The sequence below is a fragment of the Tenrec ecaudatus genome, unplaced genomic scaffold (genome assembly GCF_050624435.1).
Source record: "Tenrec ecaudatus isolate mTenEca1 unplaced genomic scaffold, mTenEca1.hap1 Scaffold_683, whole genome shotgun sequence".
NCBI classification, from domain to species: domain Eukaryota; kingdom Metazoa; phylum Chordata; class Mammalia; order Afrosoricida; family Tenrecidae; genus Tenrec; species Tenrec ecaudatus.
In genome coordinates this window covers 44,184-70,455 of record NW_027459574.1, presented here as the reverse complement: position 1 = coordinate 70,455, position 26,272 = coordinate 44,184, and the positions used below count along the sequence as shown (strand labels likewise).

General features: G+C 41.7%; 1 protein-coding gene across 1 annotated transcript; it reads left to right on the top strand.

Annotated features, from left to right (window-relative positions):
• Positions 1-19,744: 19,744 nt before the first annotated feature.
• On the top strand, positions 19,745-20,107 carry LOC142436845 (translationally-controlled tumor protein-like). Its single transcript, XM_075540242.1, has one exon. The coding sequence runs from the start codon at positions 19,745-19,747 to the stop codon at positions 20,105-20,107; it is 363 nt and encodes a 120-aa protein (XP_075396357.1).
• Positions 20,108-26,272: the final 6,165 nt, after the last annotated feature.

Here is a 26,272-nt window from a genome sequence, read left to right as displayed (position 1 = left end):
CAGCTTTCTTCACCAATTTTGCTTATTCACCCGCTTTGTCTTCAGTGATTGTGTCAGGAATCAGTGATTGTGTCGGGAAGGTGAGCATCATAGAATGCCAGTGTAATAGAACAAAGTATTGTTGTATTGAGGGAGTACTTGAGTGGAGACCCAATTTCCACTTGCTACCTTAATACTAAACCTATAATATATGCACATAGATCCATTTCCCCATCCTTATATATAAATATATTTACATGCCTTTATTTAGACCTCTATAAATGTCCTTTGCCTCCTAGCTCTTTCCTGTATTTCCTTTGACTTTATTCTTATCCCAGTATCATGCTCATTCTTCCTTTAGGTTTCAGTAATTCCTCTTGGTTACATTACCCTTTATCGTGCACCCCAGGCGTCTGTACACCCTCCTCACCACTGATTTGGATCACTTGTTGTTCCCCTGTCCCTGGGTTTGTTAAGACCCCTACATTTCCCCTCGCCTCCCCCTCTCCCATGTTCCCCTGGAACTGTCGGTCCCATTGTTTTCTGCTCCAGATTGTTCACCCAGCCTATCTCATTTAGACAGACCTGCGGAAATAATCACATGCACAAAAACAAGACAGAGCAAAACCAAGCAACAAAAAAATAAAACAACAACAACACCACCAAGAAGCCAAGGACAAAAAACAAAACACAACTACAAGAAAGAAAAGCTTGTAGGTAGTTCAAGAACTGTTTTTTGGCCTTTAGGAGTGTATTCTGGTTGAGTCTGATGGGGCACCAAGCCCTAATTTTGGTATTCCCTGGGGGCTTTGTTGCTCTGTTCCCCTTACTGTTCTGTTGCATGCCCTTAGCGTTTTGCCTCAGTGTGGTAGGATCAGATCGGGTGGAATTTCCACACTGTGTCTCCAGTGTTGTCCCCTGTAGGGCTCTGGGTCAGTGAGGGATGTCGTGTATCATAGGGGCGCAGGCCATAAGGTCTTTGGTGAGGGTTAGCTGCTCTGAGCGGGAATTGGCATCCATCTTAAAGGGGCATTTTGAACCTATTTCTGAGGTGTGGTCTTGCAAGCATGCCCTCAGGGGCAATCATGGACCCAGGAAAAATGGCTGACCCTTCTAGGAAATAGCTTCTCTATCTCTCTCTCTCACTCTCTGTCTCCCTCTGTCTCTGTCTGTCTCTCTCTATCATATATATATATATATATATATATATACACATATATACACATATATATACATAATAGGTTACCACCTGTAGCCATAATTTCCTGTTTTAGTGTCATTTGCTTGTATACTTAGGCATTTATATCTTATGGACGAGGGGGATTATATTCTGGTAAAATCCTTATGAATCCTTATGGTTCCCATGTTCCTCTTAGTCTCTATGAGGTTTCACCAGTAACTTGTATAATAGGAAATCATATATATTTCCAAATATTATAATTGCCCACTACTTTCCTCAGGACAGTGTATCTGCCCCTCAGTTATCATTCCAGTAGGTGGATACACAAGAGGGCACATTACTCTGCTGATGAAAACCAACCTAGGACAACCCTCCACTCTAGGAGAGAGGTCACAGGCATGGGCTGCCCAGGTCCCTTCATTCACCAAACAGCTATGATTATACTCAACTAACAGTGGAGTTTGCTGGCCTGAGATTCCCTTGTTTCAATCACAGTAATGAAAACAATATGATAAACAATGGATATGAGGCTGGGTTCCTGGGCAGGATGTCTTTACGTTTGCAGATGTCTAGGGCAAAGTGCAGCTGGTAGAGTCTGAGTGAGACATGAGGCAGGCAAGGGCCTCTCTCAGACTCTGTTGACCTGTCTCCGCATTCACCACCAACAATTTTGACACGAGCGTCATTGGCCAGTGCCGGGGAGGGCTTGCAGTGTCTCTCAGTTACTGGTACTAAATCCTATATACACTTGATGCATGGTTGAATTGCAGTCACCAGAGACAATGACAAGAACATCCTCCATATTCAAATGGTCAGGCTGAAAGTGAAGCATACACACTTGGATCAGAGTAACAAAGCAGCAGGAAAGGGCATCATTAAGCATCTGTATGCAAACCTCCCTACAGGGAGAGACTGGACTTCAGTGAGTGCTCAGGACCCTCAGCCCCAGGACTCAGTTAAAGAAGACAGAGCAGAGAGGAGTTAAAAGCTGGCTTTCTACAGTGTCCGGGGCTTCCTCTCTATCTTACCATTTATCTTGACGACTTCTCTGGAAGTGTGGGTTTGTATCAAACATTGAATTTGAAACATTTCATTGTAATATGAGGAAATGTCCTTTAACTTCCAAAGAGCAGAAAGCCACACATGAAGGCACATCATGCAGAGGGGAAAAGGCAAACCTGAAGGATTTGTCAGCCCTGATGCAAACCCCTCCCCAGTAACTGGTATTTGGGAGGAGAGGATATAGGATGGTTAAAATTTCTCTAAAATTTACTCAGTCTAGGATAGACCAGCAAAAGCATAATGGGATCCTCAAGCCACATTTGCTCATCACAGCTGTTATATAGGTCTAAAAACTAACCTTCCTAAGTCCTGCTGCCATCCTCAGCCGGTGACTGACAGTCAGGACAGAAGAGGGGATGGGCTTCAGAGGACATATTTGTGTCTCCTGGAGTAGTGTGCTCCTGTTTTTGAAGCAAGGATAGATGCTTTTTCTTGAGTAAAACTCTTCTGTACGGTTTCCCTTGTGGTGTTGATTGAATAGCCCGCCAAGGTACTTATAATAGGTCAGGTTTTATATAGGATATTAATTTAAATAACTTTATTTTCTAATTTTATTTAAATAGAAATGAAAATCAATAAAGTTCAATGCAACTTTCACTTTATCTAATGAATTTCAGGAGACACTCAGGCACCATGTTGTGAGGAAGTTCCATCCAAAGGAGAGATCCAGGTTCTAGAATAAGGTCCTGGCCCTCAGTCCTGTATGCATTCCTAGTTTAAGCCAGGGAAGCTTGTCAGACTTAAGACAAAGCCATCTTGGAAGAAGAGACTTCATCCTGCTGGTGAGATTTTCAGTCGGACACTAGATAAGACCTGGAATGGGACCTTCTTCTCCATGCCATCTTTTAGTCATAGACTCAGAAATTAAAAAGAAAGCAAACAATAATAAACTAGATATAATTTTAACCCACAATGTTTTATTCTTGTTTACCAATTAACAGAACACAACTTGAGAAAAATGGATTGGATTTTCCCTGGAGTCATATTTTCTATCATTTCCACATATCGGAATATTGAGGTACTTAGTTCACCTTGATTAAATGACTGACAAATCTCATCCCGTGGTTGGGACACTGGAAAACAATTTCTGTTCATCTGAGTTTAGAGCTCCAAATATTGGTCCTTCATAGTTCAGTGAGTATTCATGAGCTCATTCAGGATAAGTTTAGTAGATCTCATGGGGAAGTTATGTACAGAGGGATAATGTCAATAAATGGGACAGAATAAGTCCCAGACCAACCACAGTCATGAAGTGACCATGGCAGTCACATTCAGACAGGAAGGTGACTTGGACTCATGTGCAGCTACGTCACAGTGTGGAATTTACACTGTTCAGCTAACAAGCAGCAACAGAGGCTGTGAGTATAGAGTTGGCTGAAATGACAACGATTAGGTGATAACGGAACTAACTCAATGATCTCTAAGTGATCATGTCAGTGTCCTGTGCTTGTATACTTGGATATTGGTGAAATCTATGATTCTTTGTTGCAAAGCGGTGACTGATTCCCCTCTGAAAATTCTGGGCCAGAAAATTCCCCTCTGAAAATTCTGGGCTGTAACATTATTCTTGAATTTTCATGGTGCTTAAATATATATACCTATGTATAAATTTAAAATATTATAACCGATTTGAAGAAAATTAGTGTGGTCAATCCTAATCTAGGGGGAAATAGACTTTTCTTTGAGGGAGAGAAATGAGGAAGGAGTCTGAATGGGAATTGGGTGTTTTAACTGCGTGTTTACAGAGAGTTCTATTGCTTCCCAAGTCAATTATATAACAGTTTACAAAATGAGTGAATCTTAGAATCTAGAGAATCAATTCAAGGTTTATATCCCAGAGCAGTTATCAGAGGTCTGTGCCCAGGGTGCAAGTGAAGAGGCTGAATTGGGTTGGCAATGCTCACATTTTAGATGAACCAGATTCCCCTTTGAAAGGGGCATTGAAAACAGTGTCTATGGGGTCCAATAAATTTTAAGGACTGGTTGCCTAGATGGATCTTATTTTAACCCAGAGTTAAAATAAAGCCCAGACTTTGAAGTCACAGAGTTGAAAGTTTTCTTTCATAGAGCCCAAAGTCTCAAGTTGGAAACATCCTCCCTGACTCTATGGATCCTTGAATCTCCTTATTTATATCAAGACTGACCTCTGCTATCAGGAGCTGGGATGTGCTGTCTGTGTTATTTGTAGGAGTGCTGGAGTTGGTGATGACAATGGCCCAAAGAAAACCACTGAAGACGTTGGGGAGGTTGATAAGAAACTGCCAGGGTGTAAAGAAGAAAAGGCATTTGCAGAGCGTGGAGTGATGAAGATACTCTGGTGTCCACCTGATACTTCCAACCCACTATATCCTGTCCTCTCTCTGGGGCACAGAACCTATAGGAGCCCAAGGCAGGGCAGGGGCTATGAGGGGCTGGAAGGAGAGACAGTGAGCTCAGAAAACCTGGGCTTTCCTTTGACCTTTCCCCACATACGTCCTAAGGAGAATGATCTCTCATTATAGACTAACATGCATAAGATTCAAACAAAGAGTTACCCTTCATTTGGGTCCAAGGAAAAGGGGAGTCTGTTCACTATCGTTCTCTGTTTATAAGGTCAGGGCTCCCTGACATGCAAATCGTTCACTAAGCATTTGGTTAAAATTCCACCCTTGAGTACTGAAGACTATCCGTTCTCTTCTGACAGGACTGTGGGTCTCTTGGGAAAGCACCGCTGCAGTCTAAAGATGCCATTGCGATGGGTTCTCCTGTGCCTGGTGACAGTTCCCCAAGGCGATGGTCTGAGACATCAATGGGGAATCTATAGGGATGATTGTGACTGCGAGTGACTGAAAGAGAACAATTATCTTCATTTACAGGCCTCCTCTCCCAAGTGCAGCTTCAGGACTCAGGCCAAGGACTGGTGAAACCCTCCCAGAAGCTGTCCCCCACGTGTACTGTCTCTGGTTTCTCCATCACAAGCAGTGATTACAGCTGGAACTCGATCCGCCAGAACCTTGGGGAAGGGCTGCAGTGGATGGAAGAGATATATTACAATGGTGGTACATATTATAACCCGTCCTTCCCAAGCTGACTCTCCATCACCAGAGACACATCGAAGAATCAGTTCTCCCTGCAGCTGAGCTCCCTGACTACTGAGGACATGGCCTTGTATTACTGTGCAAGGGGCACAGTGAGGTGAAGCCAGTATGAGCCCCAAACACAAACCTCCCCTGCAGGGAAGACATTGAGCAGCAGGGGGCGCGCAGGACCCACTGAGCACAGACACACAGCCCTAGACAGGCACAGATGGATGACAGGGATTTCCTGTTGGAACTAAGGCTTCCTTTCATGTGTCTCTGATGCCCCAAGGACAGGTTATAATAATAATAATAATAATAATAATAATAATAATAATAATAATAATAATAATCTTCTTCTTCTTCCTCCTCCTCCTCCTCCTTCTCCTCCTCTAAATTTTCTCCTCGCTGCAGACTTTGAAGGAGGGACTAACATTCTCTGCTTGCAAAACAAATTAATTTGATTCTGAGCCTTCATGATCATCCTATCTGACCTGTTTCCTTCTTGAGAAACAGAGTATCACAGCATTTTCATCCTGTTACTCAAAATCTGATGACAATGAAATACAGGCAGGTACAGATTCATGCGTGTAATGCATGGTTTTAACAGTCCTGAGCTCATTGCTCTACTGCAGCCCAGGGTCAGGTGTCTCACAAGGTGTCTCTCTGCATCGCTCCCTCTGCACTGTGGGTCGTGATTGACTATTCTTCTCTGAGAAAATAATTTCGGTGACTCTGGGGCCTAAACTTGTGATATTTCCTTAGTGATGCAGCAAGCATCACCATTGGCTCCCTTGATGCAGAAACAAGGGTTCTAGGCACAGAAGGGTCCCTGACACTGGGAACAGGTGAATTGAATGACCTGCCTGGTCGGTGGAGTCATTCGTCAGGTCATTCACCGGAGTCACGATGAAGGGAACTCACAGTTGAAGGACAGCTTTGATTCCAAAAAACAGCAATTGTGTCCCAAGTGGATGAAATCACAGACTAATAGCTCAGAATGCTCTTTAGAATTGAGAACAGGGAAGATTTCACACACATTTTGCACATGTGTTCAGGAGGACCACTCTGTGTAGAGTGTCAGCAAGATGGAGAAATACCCTGAATTAGATGCGCACCCAGAGTGGCTGCAAAAAGGGTCTCAAAGTTAGGATCAAGAGGGGATGGTTCAAACTTACAAGTTTATGTATTTGTTCTAAAGTATACACAGCCATTATCAGCAAAACTGACTCAAAAGCACTTAACAACTTGTCTGATGAAGTGAGGTGCAGAAAATTTGAGTTTAATTTTGGTCAGCCAGTTGTAATTACCAAAAAGATATATATTATTCTAGTTTTAAAAATTCAGAAACTGTTAAAATTATAACATTTAAAATTAAATAAATATATCATTCCTAATTAATTTACAATTACATGGCTATTAAACAATCCGGGGAAAGAGTAATAAATAAATAATAAATGATATATACAAATAAAGATCATGTAAATATCCACTTTCCCAGGTAGTGTAGTGGATTTTACATTTGGTATGCTAATGGCTAGGTTGGCAGTTGAAAACCACTAGCCAGCCCAAAGGAGAAAGTTGAGACTCTAAAACAATTTACAAGTACTGGAAATCATACAATCCAAATCCATGGAGGGGAAAGTATGAGAGCTTGAATTGTGACATTCTGGTGTGCAGAAGACTGTGGCGACAGTGGAAGCTCAAAATCCACTTACAGGAGCTACACAGGGAATAAGCTTCTTGTGATTTCCCTCTAATCATACTTGAAAAATGGGAATAACCTGGTGATCAGAGTATTGTCTATAGAAGATTAAAATGATAAATCTGACTTGAATGGTTAAAAACGTATCATTTGATATCGTTTTTTGATATAATCTGTGCTTGTCTGGTTTTTAATATTTCTCTGTGTTTTTTCCATATAGAAGTTATTGTTTTATTTTGTCATTGTTGGTAGCCTTTTTGACTCCTTGTTATGTCTCTATGTTTTTCAATTTATGAAAGCATAATGGGTGAAACTACAGAGCCAATAACTAGAATAAGGGTTCCTGGGTCTATGGCATGGTAGGTGGGGAATAAAGGGGAATTGACATAAAGGAGTTCAGGAAGGCAGGAAATACTTTGAAATTGATTGTGATAGTGATTGTTCAACACTGCTGGATATGATTGAACTATAGAGTGGTATGATGAATGGATTAGGTCCTAATAAAATCTTTTAAAAATGTTAAGAGATCTTAATTCTTGAATAAATGTTTTAAAATATTTTTATTCCAATACTTTAAAATAATTTTTATAACATTATGTTGTACATGAAAAAAGAAATCTAACATTGATATATTATATTACATATTTCATAATAAAATTTTCAATTAAAAAAAGATTTACAGGGTCTTAATCTCTTAGGAGCAGTTATACTATGTCCTAGAGGGTTACTATGGCTAAGAATTCATTTGGTTTTTGTTGGTTATGAATATCGAATTTCTTAATTTGTAACCTATTTTTGGTAGTTATCTCCATTAGTTTGTTTTCTATGTAATCTGTGTTTTGTTTGATCATTTTTAATAAACTTATCAGGAACTGCTATATTTTGCCATTATCCTGGCATCCATCGAATTTCCGATTTGTTTTTATTTTAATTATGTTATATTTTTCTGTGACATCATTTATTATATTATTTATAATATCTTTATTAACTTATTAAGGGTTTTCATTTCAGTTCAGTTCATATATGTATTTTATGGTTTGTGTTTCAGTTTAAAAGGTACATTTATAAGAATAAACTTATTATTCCTTCCAGTTGTATTTTCCCTTCTTTTGTAGTGTAAGGTCGTCCCAACAGCAAATTTCTGTTAAACCAATGTCTGAGATCACCAGCAAAAGCAAAGCTTACACACAGACATTGGATGCAGCAGCAGTTTGCTCACACAGGGAAGAACAGAGCCGGCTCATCATCAGGAGTGGGAACCGTCCCCTCAACCAGCGGTTTCACTCTGGGACCTGGGCAGGGATGGTGGTTTGCACACATCAATTCTTTGTGCTGCAGTTGAGGAACTGTACTCTCTTCATCAGAGCAGGTCTTCTCTCAGCACCCATTAAGGGCAACCAGCGATATCTTGCAGTTCTTCTCTGGCACCTTGCAGGGAAGAGTTGGAAGCAACATGTGAGGAAGATCATGGCTGGTCGTCTATCGGCATCTAGCAAGGCAGATCAGAGCAGGTCTTCTGTCAGCATCGTGCAAGGCTGATGGAAGCATCTTGAAAGGAAGATCAGGGCAGGTCTTCTCGCTGCACCTGTTAATGGCAACAAGGGATATCTTGCAAGGCACACAAGAGCAGTTCTTCTCTGGTAACTTGCAGGGAAGAGCTGGAGCAACTTGCGAGCAATATCATGACTGGTCATCTATTGGTATCTTGCAAGGCAGATCAGGGAAGATCATAGTAGGCCTTCTTTGAGCACCGTTAAGATATATGAAAGACATCTTGAAAGACAGCTTAGAGCAGGTTCTCCCGGCATCTTGCAAGGAAGATTAGCGGCCTGTTACTAGGATCACCATAGTAGGTCTTCTCTCACCATCATGTATGGCGGAGTGAAAGCATCATTCAAGGAAGATGTGGCCAGGTCTTCTCCCAGCATCTCGAAAGAGAGTTCACAGGAAGTTCCCCGAGCATCTTGCAAGGAAGATTAGCGACGTCTTATTAGGAGCACCATATTAGATCTTCTGTCACCATCTTGCATGGCAGATCGACTGGATTTTTCAAGGAAGATCTGGGCAGGTTTTCCTCCATCATCTTGATAGATAGATCAGCAATTTTGCAAGGCAGATCAGAGCAGGTCTTCTATCAGCATTTTGCAGGGAAGATCAGTGGCGTTTTCAAGGAAGGGTACATCACAGTGATCCCATCTCACAAGTAAGATCCTATCATCTCTGAGTTAGGGAGTGGTACGGGGAATAATTTTCAGAGAGGGTACTGTGCATAATAGCTTTGCAGGTCATCTCATGCAGCAGCTGCTTCTAGGTCTATATTATTGGCATGTTGTGCCTACCACCGGATTATGCTCTGTCTTTTGCACCACCTGAGTTTCTGTGTATGCCTGCCGGTTAGGGACCTGCATGGTCATCAGTCATCTGTCTTACTCAGGTTTACACAACACACACACACACTCACACAGGAGTTAACATTTAGACTTGCACAGCAAGAAAATCACAAGTGTCTTTAAATAACATTCTTCAATGTAAAAATCTGATTATAAAATTAATAATGAAAGAAAATCCTGAAACGTGAGAAATGAAACAAGGCCCAGAATTATTGCAGCCTAGGAGGAGGTGAATTTGTTAGCCATTGAGTAGCCTGAGGTGGTTGACAGCCAGTGCAGCTCTTATGAGCAACTCCAATTTGAGAAACATTTGTAAATTGGCACATCAGAAGGTTCCACAGTGTTTGCCTAACCTAGGCCACTGGTTGACTCACTTCCAAGGTGTTTGGTAAATCCTACGCTACACAGAGACTCTTGTATGATGTGCTAGCACACGCACACACTCACACACACACAGACTCACAGCAGTCATCATTTGCGCACACCCAACAAGAACATCTGTCAGTATCTTTAAAATACATTATTCTATATATAAACCCAATGTTAAAATTTAACAGTTACAAAAATCAGATAACGGATTTCAGCAATGAAAGATGGACTCATACTATCACGCAATAAGATGAGTTGAAGTTTTTAACCAGAGAGGAGCCAAGTCTGGTCGACCGCATGCCGACCTCCTTATGAGCAGGGTGAGTTTGACAAACATGCGTATATAAGCACATGAGAAGTCACCCCAGTGTTTGCCTGGCCTAGACCACTGGTGACAGACTGTCGGGGTGTTTGGTAAAACCCATGCTACACAAGCAGCCGTATATGATGTGCAAGCACACACACACACACACACACACATTCAGGGCCACCCAAACATGTCTCTCTAAGGGTGTAGCATTCTGCGTATGCCAGGGTCTTGATGTACAATTATCAAATATAGATAAAAGTCCCATTTTTCCTACAAATCTTTTGAAGCAAACACAAGATGAGAAAAAAGTGTTGTGAACCCTATGCCTACCTATCCAAATTTTTCCAGAGAGGAGGAGGAAGAATTATTTCACCCACATATGCGACTCCTGATGGCTGAACTGTGTTCAGACCTTTTGAAGGCAGAGAGGGATGTGCATATATGGACGTCTCCGTCAGGTTTCCCTCAGCATCTTACAAGGATGATCAGTAGTCACATCCAAGGGAGATCAGACCAGATCTGCTATCTTGCCAAGCAGATCAGTGATGTCTTGCAAGGTTGATTGGCACAGGTCTTCTATCAGCATCTTCTATGGAGACTCTGCAATATCTTGGTAGGTAGATTAGACCAGGTCTCCTCCCAGCATCTTGCAAGGAATATCTGGCACGTCTTGGCAAGAAAGACGAGAGAAGCTCTCCTATCAGCATCTTCCAAGGAAGATCAGCAGCATTTTGCAAGGAAGACCAGAGCAGGTCTTCTATATGGCAAACATGATGATCCACATGTGCAAGGAAGATCCGAGCACGTCTTCCATCACCATCTTGCAAGGCAGATCACGTCGTCCATCACCATCTTGCAAGGCAGACCTGTTGCAAGAAGATCGCAACAGGTCCTATCTCGGCACGATTTAAGGAAGACGGGGGATATTTTGCGTGGAATATCACACCACATCATCTATCAGCGTGTTCCAAGGAAGATCGGCGACATCTTGCAGGGCAGGTCAGAACAGGTCTTCTGTCAGCGTCTTGCAAGGCAGATCAAAAAAAACCTTGCCAGAAAGATCAGAGCGGGTCTTCCCTCAGCACCTCGAAAGGAAGGCCAGGGGTTACTTGCAAGGAAGATCAGAGCAGATCTTGTATCAGCATCTTGCAAGGAAGATCAGCAATATCTTGCATGGCAGATCAGAAGGCCAGGCACATCTTGCAAGGAAGATCAGAAAGATGTTGCATGACAGATCAGAAGCCCAGGCATATCTTGCAAGGAAGATCAGAGCAAGTGTTGTATCCGCCTCTTGGTAAGAAGATCGGTAAATTCTGGCGTGGCAGATCAGAGCAGGTCTTCTGTCAGCATCTTGCAAGACAGGTCAACAAAATCTTGCCAGAAAGATCAGAGCGGGTTTTCCCTCAGCATCTCTAAAGGAAGTCCAGGGATAACTTGCATGGAAGATCAGAGCAGGTCTTGTCTCAGCACCTGTTAAGGGCGGCCAGAGATATCTTGCCAGGCAGTTCACAGCAGTTTTTCATGGGCAACCTGCAGGGAAGAGCTGCAGCAACTTGGGAGGAATATCATGTCTGGTCTTCTATCAGCATCTTGCAGGGCAGATCAGGGAAGATCAGAGTAGGCCTTCTACAAGCACCCTTAAGAAATATGAAGGTCATCTTGAAAGACAATTCAGAGCAGCTTCTTCCGGCATCTTGCAAGGGAGATCATGGCAAGTCTTCTATCAGTATCTTGCAAGGCAGATCAGGGAAGATCAGAGTAGGACTTCTTTCAGCACCATTAAGAAATATGAAAGACATCTCGAAAGAGAGTTCAGAGGAAGTTCTCCCAGCATCTTGCAAGGGAGATTAGCGACCTCTTACTAGGAACACCATATTAGGTCTTTTGTCACTATCCTGCATGGCAGATCGACGGCATCTTTCAAGGAAGATCTGGGCAGGTCTTCTCCCAGCATCTTGTTAGATAGATCAGCAGTTTTGCAAGGCAGATCAGAGCAGGTCTTCTATCAGCATTTTGCAGGGAAGATCAGTGGCGTTTTCAAGGAAGGGCACATCAGATTGATCCCATCTCACAAGGAAGATCCTATCATCTGTGGGTTAGGGAGTGGTGCTGCAAACATTTTCCAGAAAGGGTACTGTGTGAAGTAGCTTTGCAGGTCATCTCATGCAGCAGCTGGTTCTAGGACTGTATTATCAGCACGTTGTGCCTACCATCAGATTTGGCTTTGTTTTTTGTTGTGTTTTTTTTACCACCTGTATTTCTATGTCTGCCTGTCGGTACAGCCCTGCCTGGTCGTCAGTCATCTGTCTCACTCAGGATTACAGCATACAATCACACACACACACACACACACACACACACACACACACACACCAGTTAACATTTGGAATTTCACGGCAAGATAATCGGCCAATTTCTTTAAATAACATTCTTCAACATAAAAATCTGATTTTATAATTAATAATTAAAGAAAATCCTGAGACATGTGAGATATGAAACCGACCCAGAATTATTGCACAGCAGGAGGAGGTGAATTTGTTAGCCATTGAGTAGCCTGAGTTGTTTGACAGCCTGCACTGCTCCTAGGAGCAGCACCAATTTGATAAAGACATGTAAATTGGCATATCAGAAGGTACCACAGTGTTTGCCTGACCTAGACTGACTTCCAAGGTGTTTGGTAAATCCTACGCTACAAAAAGACTCTTTTGTGATGTGCAATCCCATGCACACACTCACACAAACACACACATACACACGCACAGGAGTCAACATTGCGTACATCCAACAGGAACATCCAGCAGGATCTTTAAAAAACATTATTCTGCATATAAACCCGATGTTAAAATTAATAATTAAAAAATCATGAAACTTTTGAACAATGAAAGAGCACCCATAATATTCCGCAGTAAGAAGAGGTGAACTTTTTCACCAGAGAGGAGCCAGAGCAGGTCGACAGCATGCAGAACTCCTTATGAGCAGGGTGAGTTTGACAAACATATGTAAATAAGCACATGAGAATGTACCACATTGGTTGCATGACCTACACCACTGGTTGACAGACTCTTGAGGTGTTTGCTAAAACCCATGCTACGCAAACAACCCTATATGATGTGCAAGCACACACACACATTAAGGGCCCCCACACACATGTCTCTCTAAGGGCGTAGCATTCTGCTTATGCCAGGGTCTTGTTGTGCAATATTGAAATATTGATAAAAGTCATATTTTTCCCACAAACCTTTTGAAGCAAACCTAAAAGAGTAAAAGGAGAAGTGAACCCTATCCATACATACCCAAAATTTTCCAGAGAGTAGGAGCGATAATTTTTCACCCACCTGTAGGCCTTCTGAAGCCTGAACTGGGCTCAGACACGTTGAAGAAGGAGATGCATGCGCACTTGGGAACATCTCCCTCAGGTTGCCCTCAGCATCTTACAAGGATGATCAGTAGCCACATCCAAGGGAGATCAGAGCAGGTCTGCTATCTTGCCACGCATATCATTGATGTCTTGCAAGGTTGATTAGTGCAGGTCTTCTATCAGCATCTTCTATGGAGAAACTGCAATATCTTGGTAGGTAGATTAGACCAGGTCTCCTCCCAGCATCTTGCAAGGAATATCAGTCACATTTGGCCAGGAAGACCAGGGAAGCTCTCCTATCAGCATTTTCCAAGGAAGATCAGCAGCATTTTGCAAGCAAGGCCAGCACAGGTCTTCTATATGGCAAACATGATGATTCACATCTGCAAGGAAGATCCAAGCACGTCTTCCATCACCTTCTTGCAAGGCAGATCAGAAGCGTGTTGCAAGAAGATTGGAACAAGTCTTATCTCAGCACGATTTAAGGAAGACGAGGGATATTTTGCATGGACTATCAAACCAGGTTATCTCTCAACATCTTCCAATGAAGATCGGCGACATCTTGCAAGGCAAGTCAGAGCAGGTCTTCTGTCAGCATCTTACAAGGCAGATCAGCAAAATCTTGCCAGAAAGATCAGAGCGGGTCTTTCCTCAGCACAACTAAAGCAAGATTATGGATTCCTTGAGAGGAAGATCAGAGCAGGTCTTGTATCAGCATCTTGCAAGGAAAATCAGCAATATCTTGCATCGCAAATCAGAAGGCCAGGCACATCTTGCAAGGAAGTTCAGCAAAATGATGCATGAAAAATCAGAATCCCAGGCATATCTTGCAAGGAAGGTCCAAGCAAGTATTGTATCAGCATCTTGGTAAGAAATCTGCAAAATGTTGCATGGCAGATATTACTAGGTTTTCTATCAGCATCTAGCAAGGCAGATATGAAGCATCCTGAAAGGAAGATCAGAGAAGGTCTTCTCTCAGCACCTGTTAAGGAAGACCAGGGATATCTTCCAAGGAAGATCAGCACAAACTTGCAAGGCAGAACAGAGCAGGTTGGTTCTGGCAACTTGCAGGGAACAGCTGCAACATTTTGCACGGTAAATCATGGCAGATCTTCTATCAGCATCTTGCAAGGCAGATCAGGGAATATCAGAATGGGCCTTCTCTCATCATCATTAAGAGATATCAGCGACATCTTGAAAAAGTGATCACAGTAGGTTCTTCCAGCATTTTGCAAAGAAGATTAACGACCTGTTATGGAACACCATAGTAGGTCTTTTTTTACCATCTTGAGTGCCAGATTGATGACGTATTTCAAGCCAGATCTGGGCAGGTCTTCTCCCACCATCTTGATAGATAGATCTGCGAAATTTTGCAAGGCAGATCAGAGCATGTCTTCTGTCAGAATTTTGCAGGGAAATCAGTGGCGTTTTCAGGGAAGGGCACATCAGATTGATCCCACTCACAAAATAGATCCTCCCCTCTGTGCATTGGGAGTCGTGCTGGGAACAATTTTCTGGAAGAGTACTGCGCGAAAAAGCTTTCCAGGTCATCTCATGCAGCAGCTGCTTCTAGGTCTATATTATTGGCATGTTGTGCCTACCACCGGATTATGCTGTTTTTTCTTTGGACCATCTGAGTTTGTGTGTCTGCCTGTCAGTTATGCCCTGCCTGGCCATGACTCCTCTGTCTAACTCAGGTTTAGACCAGACACACATACACACACCCCCACACGGGTCAACATTTGGACTTGCACGACACGTTAATTGGCCAGTATTTTTAAATAACATTCTTCAAAATAAAAATCTGATATTAAAAATAATTTTAAAATTAATGATCTTTCAACAAAGATCAGAGCGGGTCTCCTCACAGCATTTTCCAAGGAATATCTTCCACATCTTTGTAAGAATGACCAGAGCAGGTCTTCTAATAGCTTCTTTGAAGAAGATCAGCAGCATCTTGCACGAAATATCATTGCAGGTCTTCTATATTGCAAAGCAGATCAGCGACATCTTGGCAAGGAAGACCAGAGCAGGTCTTCTATCAGCACCCTTTAAGGAAGACCAGCGATATCTTGTAAGGAAGATCATTGCAGGTCTCAATCAATTTCTTGCAAGGAAGTTCAGCAAAATCTTGCAAGGTAGAGCAGAACAGGTCTCCTCTCACAATTTGCAAGGAAGACCAGCAACTTCTTGCCAGGAAGATCAGAGCAGTCCTCTATCAGCATCTTCCAAAAAAGATCCGTGAAGCTCAGACCAGGTCTTCTATCAGCACCTTTTAAAAAGAGTATCAGCAACATATTGTAAGACAGATAAGAGAATGTTTTCCCACCATCTTGCAAGGAAACTTAATAACATCTTGCAAGAAATACTTTTGTCAGGTCTTCTGTCACCATCTTACAAGTCAGATAATCGATATCTTTCAAGGAAGATCTGGGCAGGTTTCCCCCCTGCATCTTGTAATTAAGATCAACATCTTGCAAGGCAGATCAGAGCAGGTCTCTGTCAGCATTTTGCAAGGAAGACAATGGCCTATAAAGAATTGGGTATTTGAAGACCAAATTAACAATTTGAATGATTACATCAAAGACTTTATAGCAGTGTGTAGTATAAACACTTTCTTAGTATAACCAATTCATTAAGCTAGAGTGACATGATAACTGCAGCATTTCATTTCAACATTACAATTTTGAGGATGTCCACGGATTTTCCAGTATTTCCTCCATTTTCATATAGGCTAACTATGAGTCAGTGCTGAGGGTATGTAGGATTCTGGACCAATTCCATATCTCTTAACAACATGAACAGCCTAAAACACCTTGTCAATAACAGACATTTTATGATTCATAAATAGAATTCATGAATTATATAAAAAATTATTCTCACCACCAGAATGCAAATCTTCCTACACAATTCTTAGTATGTTAGACGCCTCTATTCTAATGTGAAAATACTATGACGGTCTCTTATTTAGCTCTATGTTATCTCCCTGGGCTTGTAGTTGAACCACACTTATGTCACACCTTGTAGTCATCTCAGCAACACCAACAACAGCATTCTAAAAGAAATGCCTTTTCCTTAAATGTCAGAGAATTTTACTAGAAAGTGAAACAAAACAAATACAAATGCAAACCCAAGAAGCTTAAAAGGAAGAATTTACCATAATTTTAAAAATTCTTTAAATCCTCCAAAATAAATACAACACAAGGTGTCAATTTCCCTCTTGAATAAATGTGAAATTAAACTTGGAACCCCCAATAACACAAAGAGTTACAATGTTTAGCAGCTAACTGAGAAGATGGTTCCTTTCTCCTCAGAGACACTTTAACAGATAGATCTGGTGACTGACTTTTGAAAAAAAATAACCTTTGAAAACACTATGAGGCACAATTCTCAGACAAACATGGGCCACTGTAAACTAAACACAACCAAATATCAAATGTTCTTGAACAGCTCTGGAAACTTAGAATATGAAGATTGTCTTTAACAAGCAAAAGATGTCCTGTGAGTTTGTCACTAGAACAACCAGGGGCAGCGAGATGAAGAGCCAGGACTCCACCATGACTTTCACTGTCTCCCTCTATCTCCAGGCAACAGCTGCCATGAACAACAGTGGGAAAATTCTATGGACAGCCGCTCCAGAGGGGCAATGGATGAAGCCTCATGTTGCAACATAACTCTGGATGGGAAGCTCCAAGATGCTGAGTGGGTCCCTGTGCTCATTCTGACGAATCTTCTCCAAAAGGAATCCTGACCCATGAAGGGTAAGCTGCATCTGGTCAGACCTTAAGGAAGGCCAAGTGGGTGGGTGACCTCCATTCTCTGAAATCTTCGCCCCCGCACCTTTAGTCACTGACTGTTATTGAATCAGTGCTTCCCCATGAGTGTCAGAGACTGTGCCCTTTACTAAAGAAGCAAGCCTCACTTTTAATCCCATCCCGCCACCATTACACCGTGTCAGAAATGTTTAGAAAAAAATTCTAGTCACACTACTCACCTTTTCAATTCACAGTTGTAGAGGCTTTCAAGGCTCAGATATCATTCTGGACCACTCTCTTGACTCAAGTAGGTGAGTACCAGAGGAATCCAAGATGGGAACGTGGGACGGTAGGCTGCATCCTCCCAGGCTATGCAGAAGGATGAATCCAAGTTATGTAGGAAATATGGCAAGATGCTGTCTCAAGTCTGGAGATGCACAAGTATGGTGAGGCCCTGGACCTGGCCAAATCTGCACAGCTTACAGAGAGAATCCACTTACATTTATACTGGGGGAAACCACACCCACCAGGATAGCACCTCCCACTTCTGGCTGCTGACAGAAAATCTCTTCATGGATGTGATGGCATTACTTGTCACCTAGGCTGACATTATCGTAATCGTTAACCTTCTGAGAATCCTGGCCAAGCAAGCCGATAAAGAACCTAACCCATTACAAAAAACCGACTGTTCCATAAATCCAAGTGATTTCAATAACATTGAAGAACGTGAAAGGGAAGAGGGATGGGCAATACCCTTCCAAAAATGGCATCCAACCAGATGTGTTCAGTGTTGAGCTCTGAAGAAGAGTCCAGCACATTTTCTTAGTTTTTAAGTGTGTTTTGAAGGAATCATCACTAATTGGGGGGTTTTCCGTTTAAAGTGTATTTTCTTATAAATTAGGTGGGTAGAATTCTGTGGCTTATGTTACGTAGCCTATCAGCCATAGGTTAAGCCTCTCTTATTCTGTTGCTTCTGGGGCAAGTTCCTTGTCTGCTTGGACTATCTGTGGGATTAACTTGCTTTAGATAGCACTGTGTATGTGTATGTGTGCTTCAACATTACCTTGGATCTAGGAGGTTCACTGTGTAGGGACTGCTGGTCCACAGAAGAACTCTGATCCAGGTCTCCTTTCTTGCTGTAGTCAGGTCCTACATCTCTCTTTTCAATTCTCTATAATGCTTTCATAGATGAAAGGCTGTGCTGCTATACCTCAGGATAATCCCTTTACCTTTATCTCAGAAAGCTTATGAAGGGAGTAAAGGATTTACCAAACAGCCTGAATCCCTTTACCATGGAATGTCTTCACACATGATACCATCACAACTGATCCATCAGAGTTTCATTTTATATCATCAACATAAAATAAATCAAGCCCAGTAACACTGTGTCCATTCCCCCTCATAGCCAATCATTGGACAGACTAGAATTGCTCCCTAGTTCCCTCAATGCTGTCCATAATAGGATCCCCAAACTACTGGCCCTATTGCATGTCCTACTATCAGGAAAACAGAAAAATCACCCACATCCCTGCAGGCAACTGAAAATGTTTTCATTATATACCATAATCCAGAATAAGAGTAAAAATATTCTCACTGCCATTGCATCAGAGCAGACTAATAACTATTTAGGACAAGGTAGAACTGCCCCTGTGAGTTTTTATGACTGTAATTCTTTCTGGGATTAGAAAAACCACATATTTCTCCTATAAAGTACACGTGGACCATTCCATTTCCACTCAAGAGAAAGTATCAGGTACTTTGATAAAAACTAAAATATGTCTTTATGGGAGCAAACTTCTCACCTTTCTCAATTGGAAACTTGGTGAGTTTGAAGCCACCATCTCTTGATTAATAGACCCACTGAGCATACTACTCGACCAGACTCTAAAACTGACATCATTACGTAATTACTACACTACAAAGAATTATGACCCCAGAAAGTTGATACAGATAATGAGCCTCTGCATATAATTAAGATATTTAAACACAATGAGGGCCCCGGATAGGTACTGAGCTTTTAAAGAGATAGAGAGTGAGCAGTACATACCAATCTGTTTGCCCTGTTTATATTGAATACAGCAAGTAAATCCATATCTTCAAAATTCAATATAGATTACACCCAGTTCACCCCAAAAGTAGACTTGTATGCTTTCTGTTACACATGCTCATTATGAAAGAAATAAATACAACACTTGTAAGGCTTTCACAAACAGAAAGTCATTCTCTTCCCATTGGGGTGGGTAGAAAGTTACATTTTATGTGACTGGACCAATACATAGCATAATGAGAATTTTAGAACATATTGGGATTGTCAATGATTACATCTTGCTTGCATGCACAATAAGTGCCCATGGAAGCAGAAGTCAAGAGATCAAGTGAACCATGACAGTAGATAAATCTGCTTCAAAAGACATCTTGAAAGTGTTGAAAAGCACCCCGCCCCTTCTGCCAGATGCCCCTCCCCTTGCGCCGGCCGCCCCTCCCCCAGCGCCAACTGTAACTTTCGCTCCCTTCAGCGCTATCCTCTTGGAGCTCCGAGCTGCCCGAAGCCAGCGCAGCCACCGCCCTCTCGCCACCGTCATGATCATCTACCGGGACCTCATCAGCCGAGATGAGCTGTTCTCTGACGTGTACAAGATCTGGGAGATCACGGGCGGGCTGTGTCTGGAAGTGGAGGGCACCATGGTCCGCAGGGCCCAAGGCCACATCTATGACGCGCTCATCGGCGGCAACGCGTCCGCCGAAGGCCCCGAGGGCGACGGGCCCGAGCACAAGGTGGTCACCGACGTGGACATCGTCATGAACCATCACTTGCAGGAGACCAGCTTCACCAAGGAGGCCTACAAGAGGTACATCAAGGACTACATGAAATCCCTCAAAGGCAAGCTGGAGGAGCGGAAGCCGGAACGCATGAAGCCCTTTATGACCGGGGCTGCCGAGTAGATCAAGCACATCCTCGCCAATTTCAAGAAGTACCAGTTCTTTCAGGGCGAGAACACGATTCCCGATGGCATGGTGGCCCTGCTGGACTACCGCGAGGGCAGCGGGACCCCGTACATGATCTTCTTCAAGGACGGCTTAGAGATGGAGAAGTGCTGACAGTGGGCAACGCACGACCGACCGCCCGACCGCCCCTCCTCCTAGCTGTCTGCGGTCCGCCCACACGACACCAGGACCGAGACAAACGGAACTGATGCCATCATGAGCTCTGCGTCGACTTGTGACCTTGACTTGGAGCGGTGACCTTGATTTTTTGGAGCAGAGGCTTTTTTTTTTTGTTTAAGAAAAAAACACAAAAAATGTCGTGTAGGCTGTCTAAAAATAAAATGCATTTAAACAAAACTAAAATAAAGAGTTGGAAATGCAACAAAAAAAAGTGTTGAAAAGCAAAGATGTTACCTTGAGGATTTTAAAGTATGCCTGCAGAAGCCTTGGAATTTTCTGATTCTTTCTTTTTCCTCAAACCATTTTGAGAACTAATCCAGATATCACATCATTCAATAGTTGTATCTTGTCATGCAAATGACTATCAGTTTCAAACATTTTCTTTTGGCTTATATTTCTTTTTTGTTTGTTTGTTTTTGCTTAAATTTCTTGATAGCAACTCCTCATTATCTCCCACCAGGAACCCTTAATGTAGCTATAGTTTCTATAGAGTCACCCACACTGGGTTCTATATACCAAATCTGTATAGAAAGATCCATAACAGTCTCAGAAGGCTGCCAACAATAACAACAACAGTAAAGAAATAAACTCAATTTGGAAACCAAAACCAGAAAGTATTAAAAAACAAGATTAAGGTGAAAGTGTATCAATAGGGAGATCAAATAACAAGTTTTTAACTTTCAAGTCAGATTTTTTTATTTCAATCTGCTATAATCATCTCTCTAATACTCTGTCTGATAACCAGGTTATTCCCATCCCTTATTTATGGTCAGAGAGAAATCACCAGAAGCTTATTCCTTGTGTAGAACCCGCAAATGTATTTGGCCTTCAAATGTCATCCACAGCCTTCTCAAAATCAGAGTTAAAAAATTAAACTCTGATACAATTCTCTCCTTAGATTTGAATGTGACTATTGGCAATCCTTTGATCAGCATGTTGGTGTTCTTCTCCATGTGGACTTAGTTGACGTTACACTGAGATGACTGCTTGTTTAAAAACAAAGCTTAAGACCCCAGACACCATTCTTTCTGAGAGCAAGATACCATCTCATTTCTTCACCACACTTTGCTGTAGCACCCACACCTGTGGTTCCTTCAAAAGGGCACATACTGATCAGGGCAATGTCATAAGAACTAATGGTTCTTAGATTGAGCTAAGGTTAAGTGTGACCCCCACATCCACCCCTAACTCTGTGTTTTCTATTCACCTCTTCTCACCTTCCAGATTTTTTTTTACTTTAATGCAGATAACTTTATCAATCATCCCCTTGGAGCATATGATTCTTCTGCTTGTAGTGTCATTGATTTAGGGCATGTAATATATTTAAAACACAATTGAGAAAAGGAAATTAAAGAAGTGTGCAGACAGTATTTTCAATTTCCTGTGACCAAGGAATGTGAAAGTTATACATTCTTCAGTGCATAGAAAGGAAGACTGAAGAAGAATCAAAGTGTTAGAATATAGTAATGGCAGAAAACATTGACAGCACCATGGACTGCCGAAAGTGAAGACAAATCATTCTCAAGGACCAACACCTTGAGTTTCCGGGTAAGGCCATTTGTTATGAGAACTTAGTGCTTATTCTGCTCCCTCATTCCTTGTGTACTTTGAGAAAGTGCATACAAGCTTACTAACACATGTCCTAGCTAACAGATAAAATAAAAGACCGTGCAGGGCATCCATCAGGGTGACATCCAACCAGAGGTGTTAGTCCTTTACTGGATAAAGGGTTGGTATTCCAACCTACATTTGTGACATGGTTTATCACATAAGCTCACCCTGGTGGACTTATACAAATGGAAGACAATATCCATAATATATAAGAAAAATTAACACCCTTCTATTGGCTCTATATTCACTCACATCTCCCATGTACGACTGAGAAGATCTCTTCTCTAGGACTTCCAATGCGCTAAATCTCAATGGTAGCAGTCTCATCTTCTTTGCTAGAGTAATTTGGGATCACAGACCAACAAATAAGCCTTCACACAACAAGGGCTTCAAATTTACAAGGTAGCATGATTGCCAATCTACTGAGTATCACGGCCTGACCAAGCTGACACAGAGAAGACGCACCTCAGGGAAATGAGATTTGCATCAGGGAAAGCATGCCAGAGACCAACTGCAAAGGCAGTGAAGGCAAAAAGATAGAGGGTGAACAAGACCTCAGAATTATGACACCCTGATTATGGTGAGTAAGGCATGGTGAATGTGCTCTGGAATGTCATTCAAACAATGCAAAGCAGACCTGTGTTCAAGCGCTGTCTTTCTGTTTGGAGCCCAGAGTATAACTGTTGATACGACCCCACACAGACCCCTCTCATGGAGTTCATTCAGCACCCTAGGTAGCTGCCCCTTTCATGGTTTCTCAGGCTGTAAACGTATCATTGTCCTTCCCAGTGAAGTAACTGGTAGGAGTAGCACACAGACCATGTCCTTAGCTATCAAACATTTCTGTCAAAGCACCACTAGGGCTAAATTCCCTACTCCACTGGGGTTACCAAAGAAGCATCATGATATAGCTGCCCAAGCACTGAGATGCACTGTGCAACCAGTGACACAACAATAAGGCATCACTGGTGGGAAAGATATGCAAAGCTAAGCTTCAAACATGGTGATATGGGAAATATAAAGAGGGTAACCAGTACATCCTCTCTGGATACCCATTTCTACTGAGTAAATCTTCACAGATTCTGAATAGACATAGGAATACACTCATGCCAAATGTAGGACAACCAGAGATATAAATACCAGATGTGGTGCATATACATACATATATACACACATATATATATTATAAAGCTACTTAAGTATGGAAGTTTATTATTGTTGTGGCATATTACTTCAAATATAGGTAGTATGCAGGGTTGAGGGCTGTGTTGAGGTCATGTGGTGCTGGATCTTTGAGTTAGAGGAGAATAACAGATAACTAAATATTGTTGAGCGGAGATGAAGAAATCTTAATAGATGAGTAGGTACAGAGAATAGGATATATTAGCACAAGGGTAGGGTTTAAGCGATGTTATAATCATAAGTGGTCTTCTGACTAAGTATAATGTTTTTTTTATAAATTAGAAAAGGGAATTTCAAGAGGTATTCTAGTACTTGATTGTTTATGTGAAAGGGTGTCACTGAGAAAATGAGGGGTGTGTCTTGAGGTAGTGGTGAATGTGGTATAGATAGAGTATATCTAGTAAGTAATCTAAAAGATTAACATATCAATTCCCTATATAGTACACGAAGAGCGCAACAGATCAATGTTACTGTGTTTATAAGAAAGCGACCCCCTTTTTTGGGGGGGGGGCGACACTCTGTTTAGCAGCTTTAAGTGTCAGTGTCACATGGGACATAGTGGAGAGGCATTGGGTTTCTGTGTCACACCAAATAGCCATCATCAATGCAGGGGTCCCAGAAAGGAAATGGAGGTCCAGTAGGAATGGAGGCTTGAGGTTTTAGTGGTGGGGAAGGGGCGCTTCTAATCAGGGGGAGGTCATTAAGAGGTAAATGGCAGCACTGGTTAGTTGCCAAGTTGAAGGACTTGCTGTTATATGAAGTTCTGGGTTATCTGGGCGGGGTGGGAGATTAAAGTTTTTTAAAAAGAGAATAAAAATAATATACGTTATAGTTATATTCTGACTGAGATTGGTTGAGTTTGCTAAAAGAGTCTTTCAGGCAGCCATGTTTTCCCCTGAAATTCAATCATTTGAAAAGAATTCTGAGTGGAGAATTTCCTCATCAAAAATATGAATTTAAACGTATGTCTTTTATCTCAGATAAATAAACTTCTTAACCTGATATTTTTGAACTAAGAGAAATGAGCAAATGTCAATAAATTACACACATACACAAAAACCTATACCTGGCATTCACCAGAACATAAAATGACTAAATGAAAAATATACAAATATCAGGAAACTCCCTGAATAAAAAAGATCTGTGATTTGTCCTTCAGGAGACTGGACCTTAATATTTTGAAAGTTTAGGTTGGAGAAACCCCAGGTGATAAAATGGCACCCTCCTCATTAAAAAATAAACTCAATTAACCATGAACTAAGTGGAAGTGAAGATACAAAAATGTTGGGCCGAGATCAGACCTAATAAATTGAAAACAAAATGAAGTCAGGATCTTGAAGGAGGAGTCAAGATTCCTGAGTATGCCCAGTTGGATAAGAAATCTTTCATTCCATTGGGGCTCCACTCAAGTTCCCCCTCAATGCAAGAGTATTTTGTTCTATTAAACTGGCATTTCATGATGCTCACCTTCCTGGCATAATCGCCAAAGACAAAGTTGGTGCATAAGCAAATGTGGTGAAGAAAGCTGAGGGTGCCTGATTATCAAAAGATATAGGGTCTGGGGTCTTAAAGGCTTGAAGGTAAAAAAGTGGCCATCTAGCTCAGAAGCAACAAAGCCTACATGGAAGGAGCACACCAGCCTGTGTGGTCCTGAGGTGTCAAAGGGATCAGGTATCAGGTATCCTCAGAACAAACAATCATATCATTGTGAATAAGGGGCTGTGCTGTGCGTAGTGGCGACCCAAAGTCCATCTGCAGGCAATTGGAGATTCCCTTACAGAAGGGCCGCAGGAATGAGATGAGCCAGTTAGGTTTCAATGTAGCAAAAATGAAACATACAACTTCCTTCTAGTTCCTAAATGCTTTCTACCCCGCAACTATCCTGATCCCAATTCTACCTTACAAATCTGGCTAGACAAAAGGATGTACACTGGTACAGTTCGGTACTGGAAACACAGGGAATCCAGGGTGGATGATACCTTCAGGACCAGTGCTACGAGTGGCAATACTGGGAGGGTGGAGGGAGGAAGGGGTGGAAAGGGAGAACCGATTGCAAGGATCTATATATAACCTCCTCCATGGGGGACAGACAACAGAAAAGTGGGTGAAAGGAGACGTTGGACAGTGTAAGATATGACAAAATAATTTTTAAATTATCGAGGGTTCAAGAGGGTGGGGGGAGTGGAGGTGGGGGAGATGAACTGATGCCAGTGGCTTAAGTGGAGAAAAAATGTTTTGAGAATGATGAGGGCAATGCATGTACAGATGTGCTTTACGCGATTGATATATGTATGGGTTGTGATAAGAGTTGTATGATAAAATGATTAAAAACAAAACAAAAGAAATCTTTCATTCCAATTATCCAGTATTAGTCACTGTGATTACTGTTTGGGCATAAAAAGACTTAAACTGGTGCAAAGAAGATAAAAATTACTTTAGACATGGTAGTCAAGTGAAATATACAAGGCTGATTACTGTGACCCACTGGCTCAGAAGCACATGTCCAAGTCTGTTTTTTACCAGTAACAGTGCATTGGACATGCTATCAATCAGTAACCATGTTTTCTAGGATTAGCAGCCACATCATTTACATGGATCATGAAAAGTCATATTTTCTTCTTGGGAAAACAAAAGAAAACTCTTGTGTCCTAGATTGAGACCAGGCTGTCTGTGGGGTCTTTGACACCTTAAAGCATGTTGGACTTTGTTCTAGTTGATTGCTATAGACAAATTCATCACCTCAACATATATGGTGTTTTTGTACAGTGATTCACCTCCAGAATGCCCTTTCCTGGTACCACTAACAAAAATAGTACTTTGAGTTCATCCAGAAAGTAGCCTGTGTGATTCCAGCAGAAACTACATTGAAACACTACTAATTGGATCACAGAATTTCACAGTTACTTAAAAACGAGTTGATATTAACTTGTTATAAATACACATACCATATGACAGCTAGATCCCCACAAGTATTTATTCATATAAAAGTATATATGTTCAGAAAATAGTGGTACAGGATTATTAATATATTCTTTAATAAAATTTTAGAAAATAGTGTATAAAACATTACCAAATTCCTATATATTGGTGAGGTCATAAAAATATTTGTATATAAATAAAATTAATGATCCATAAAATTTATGTTGCATC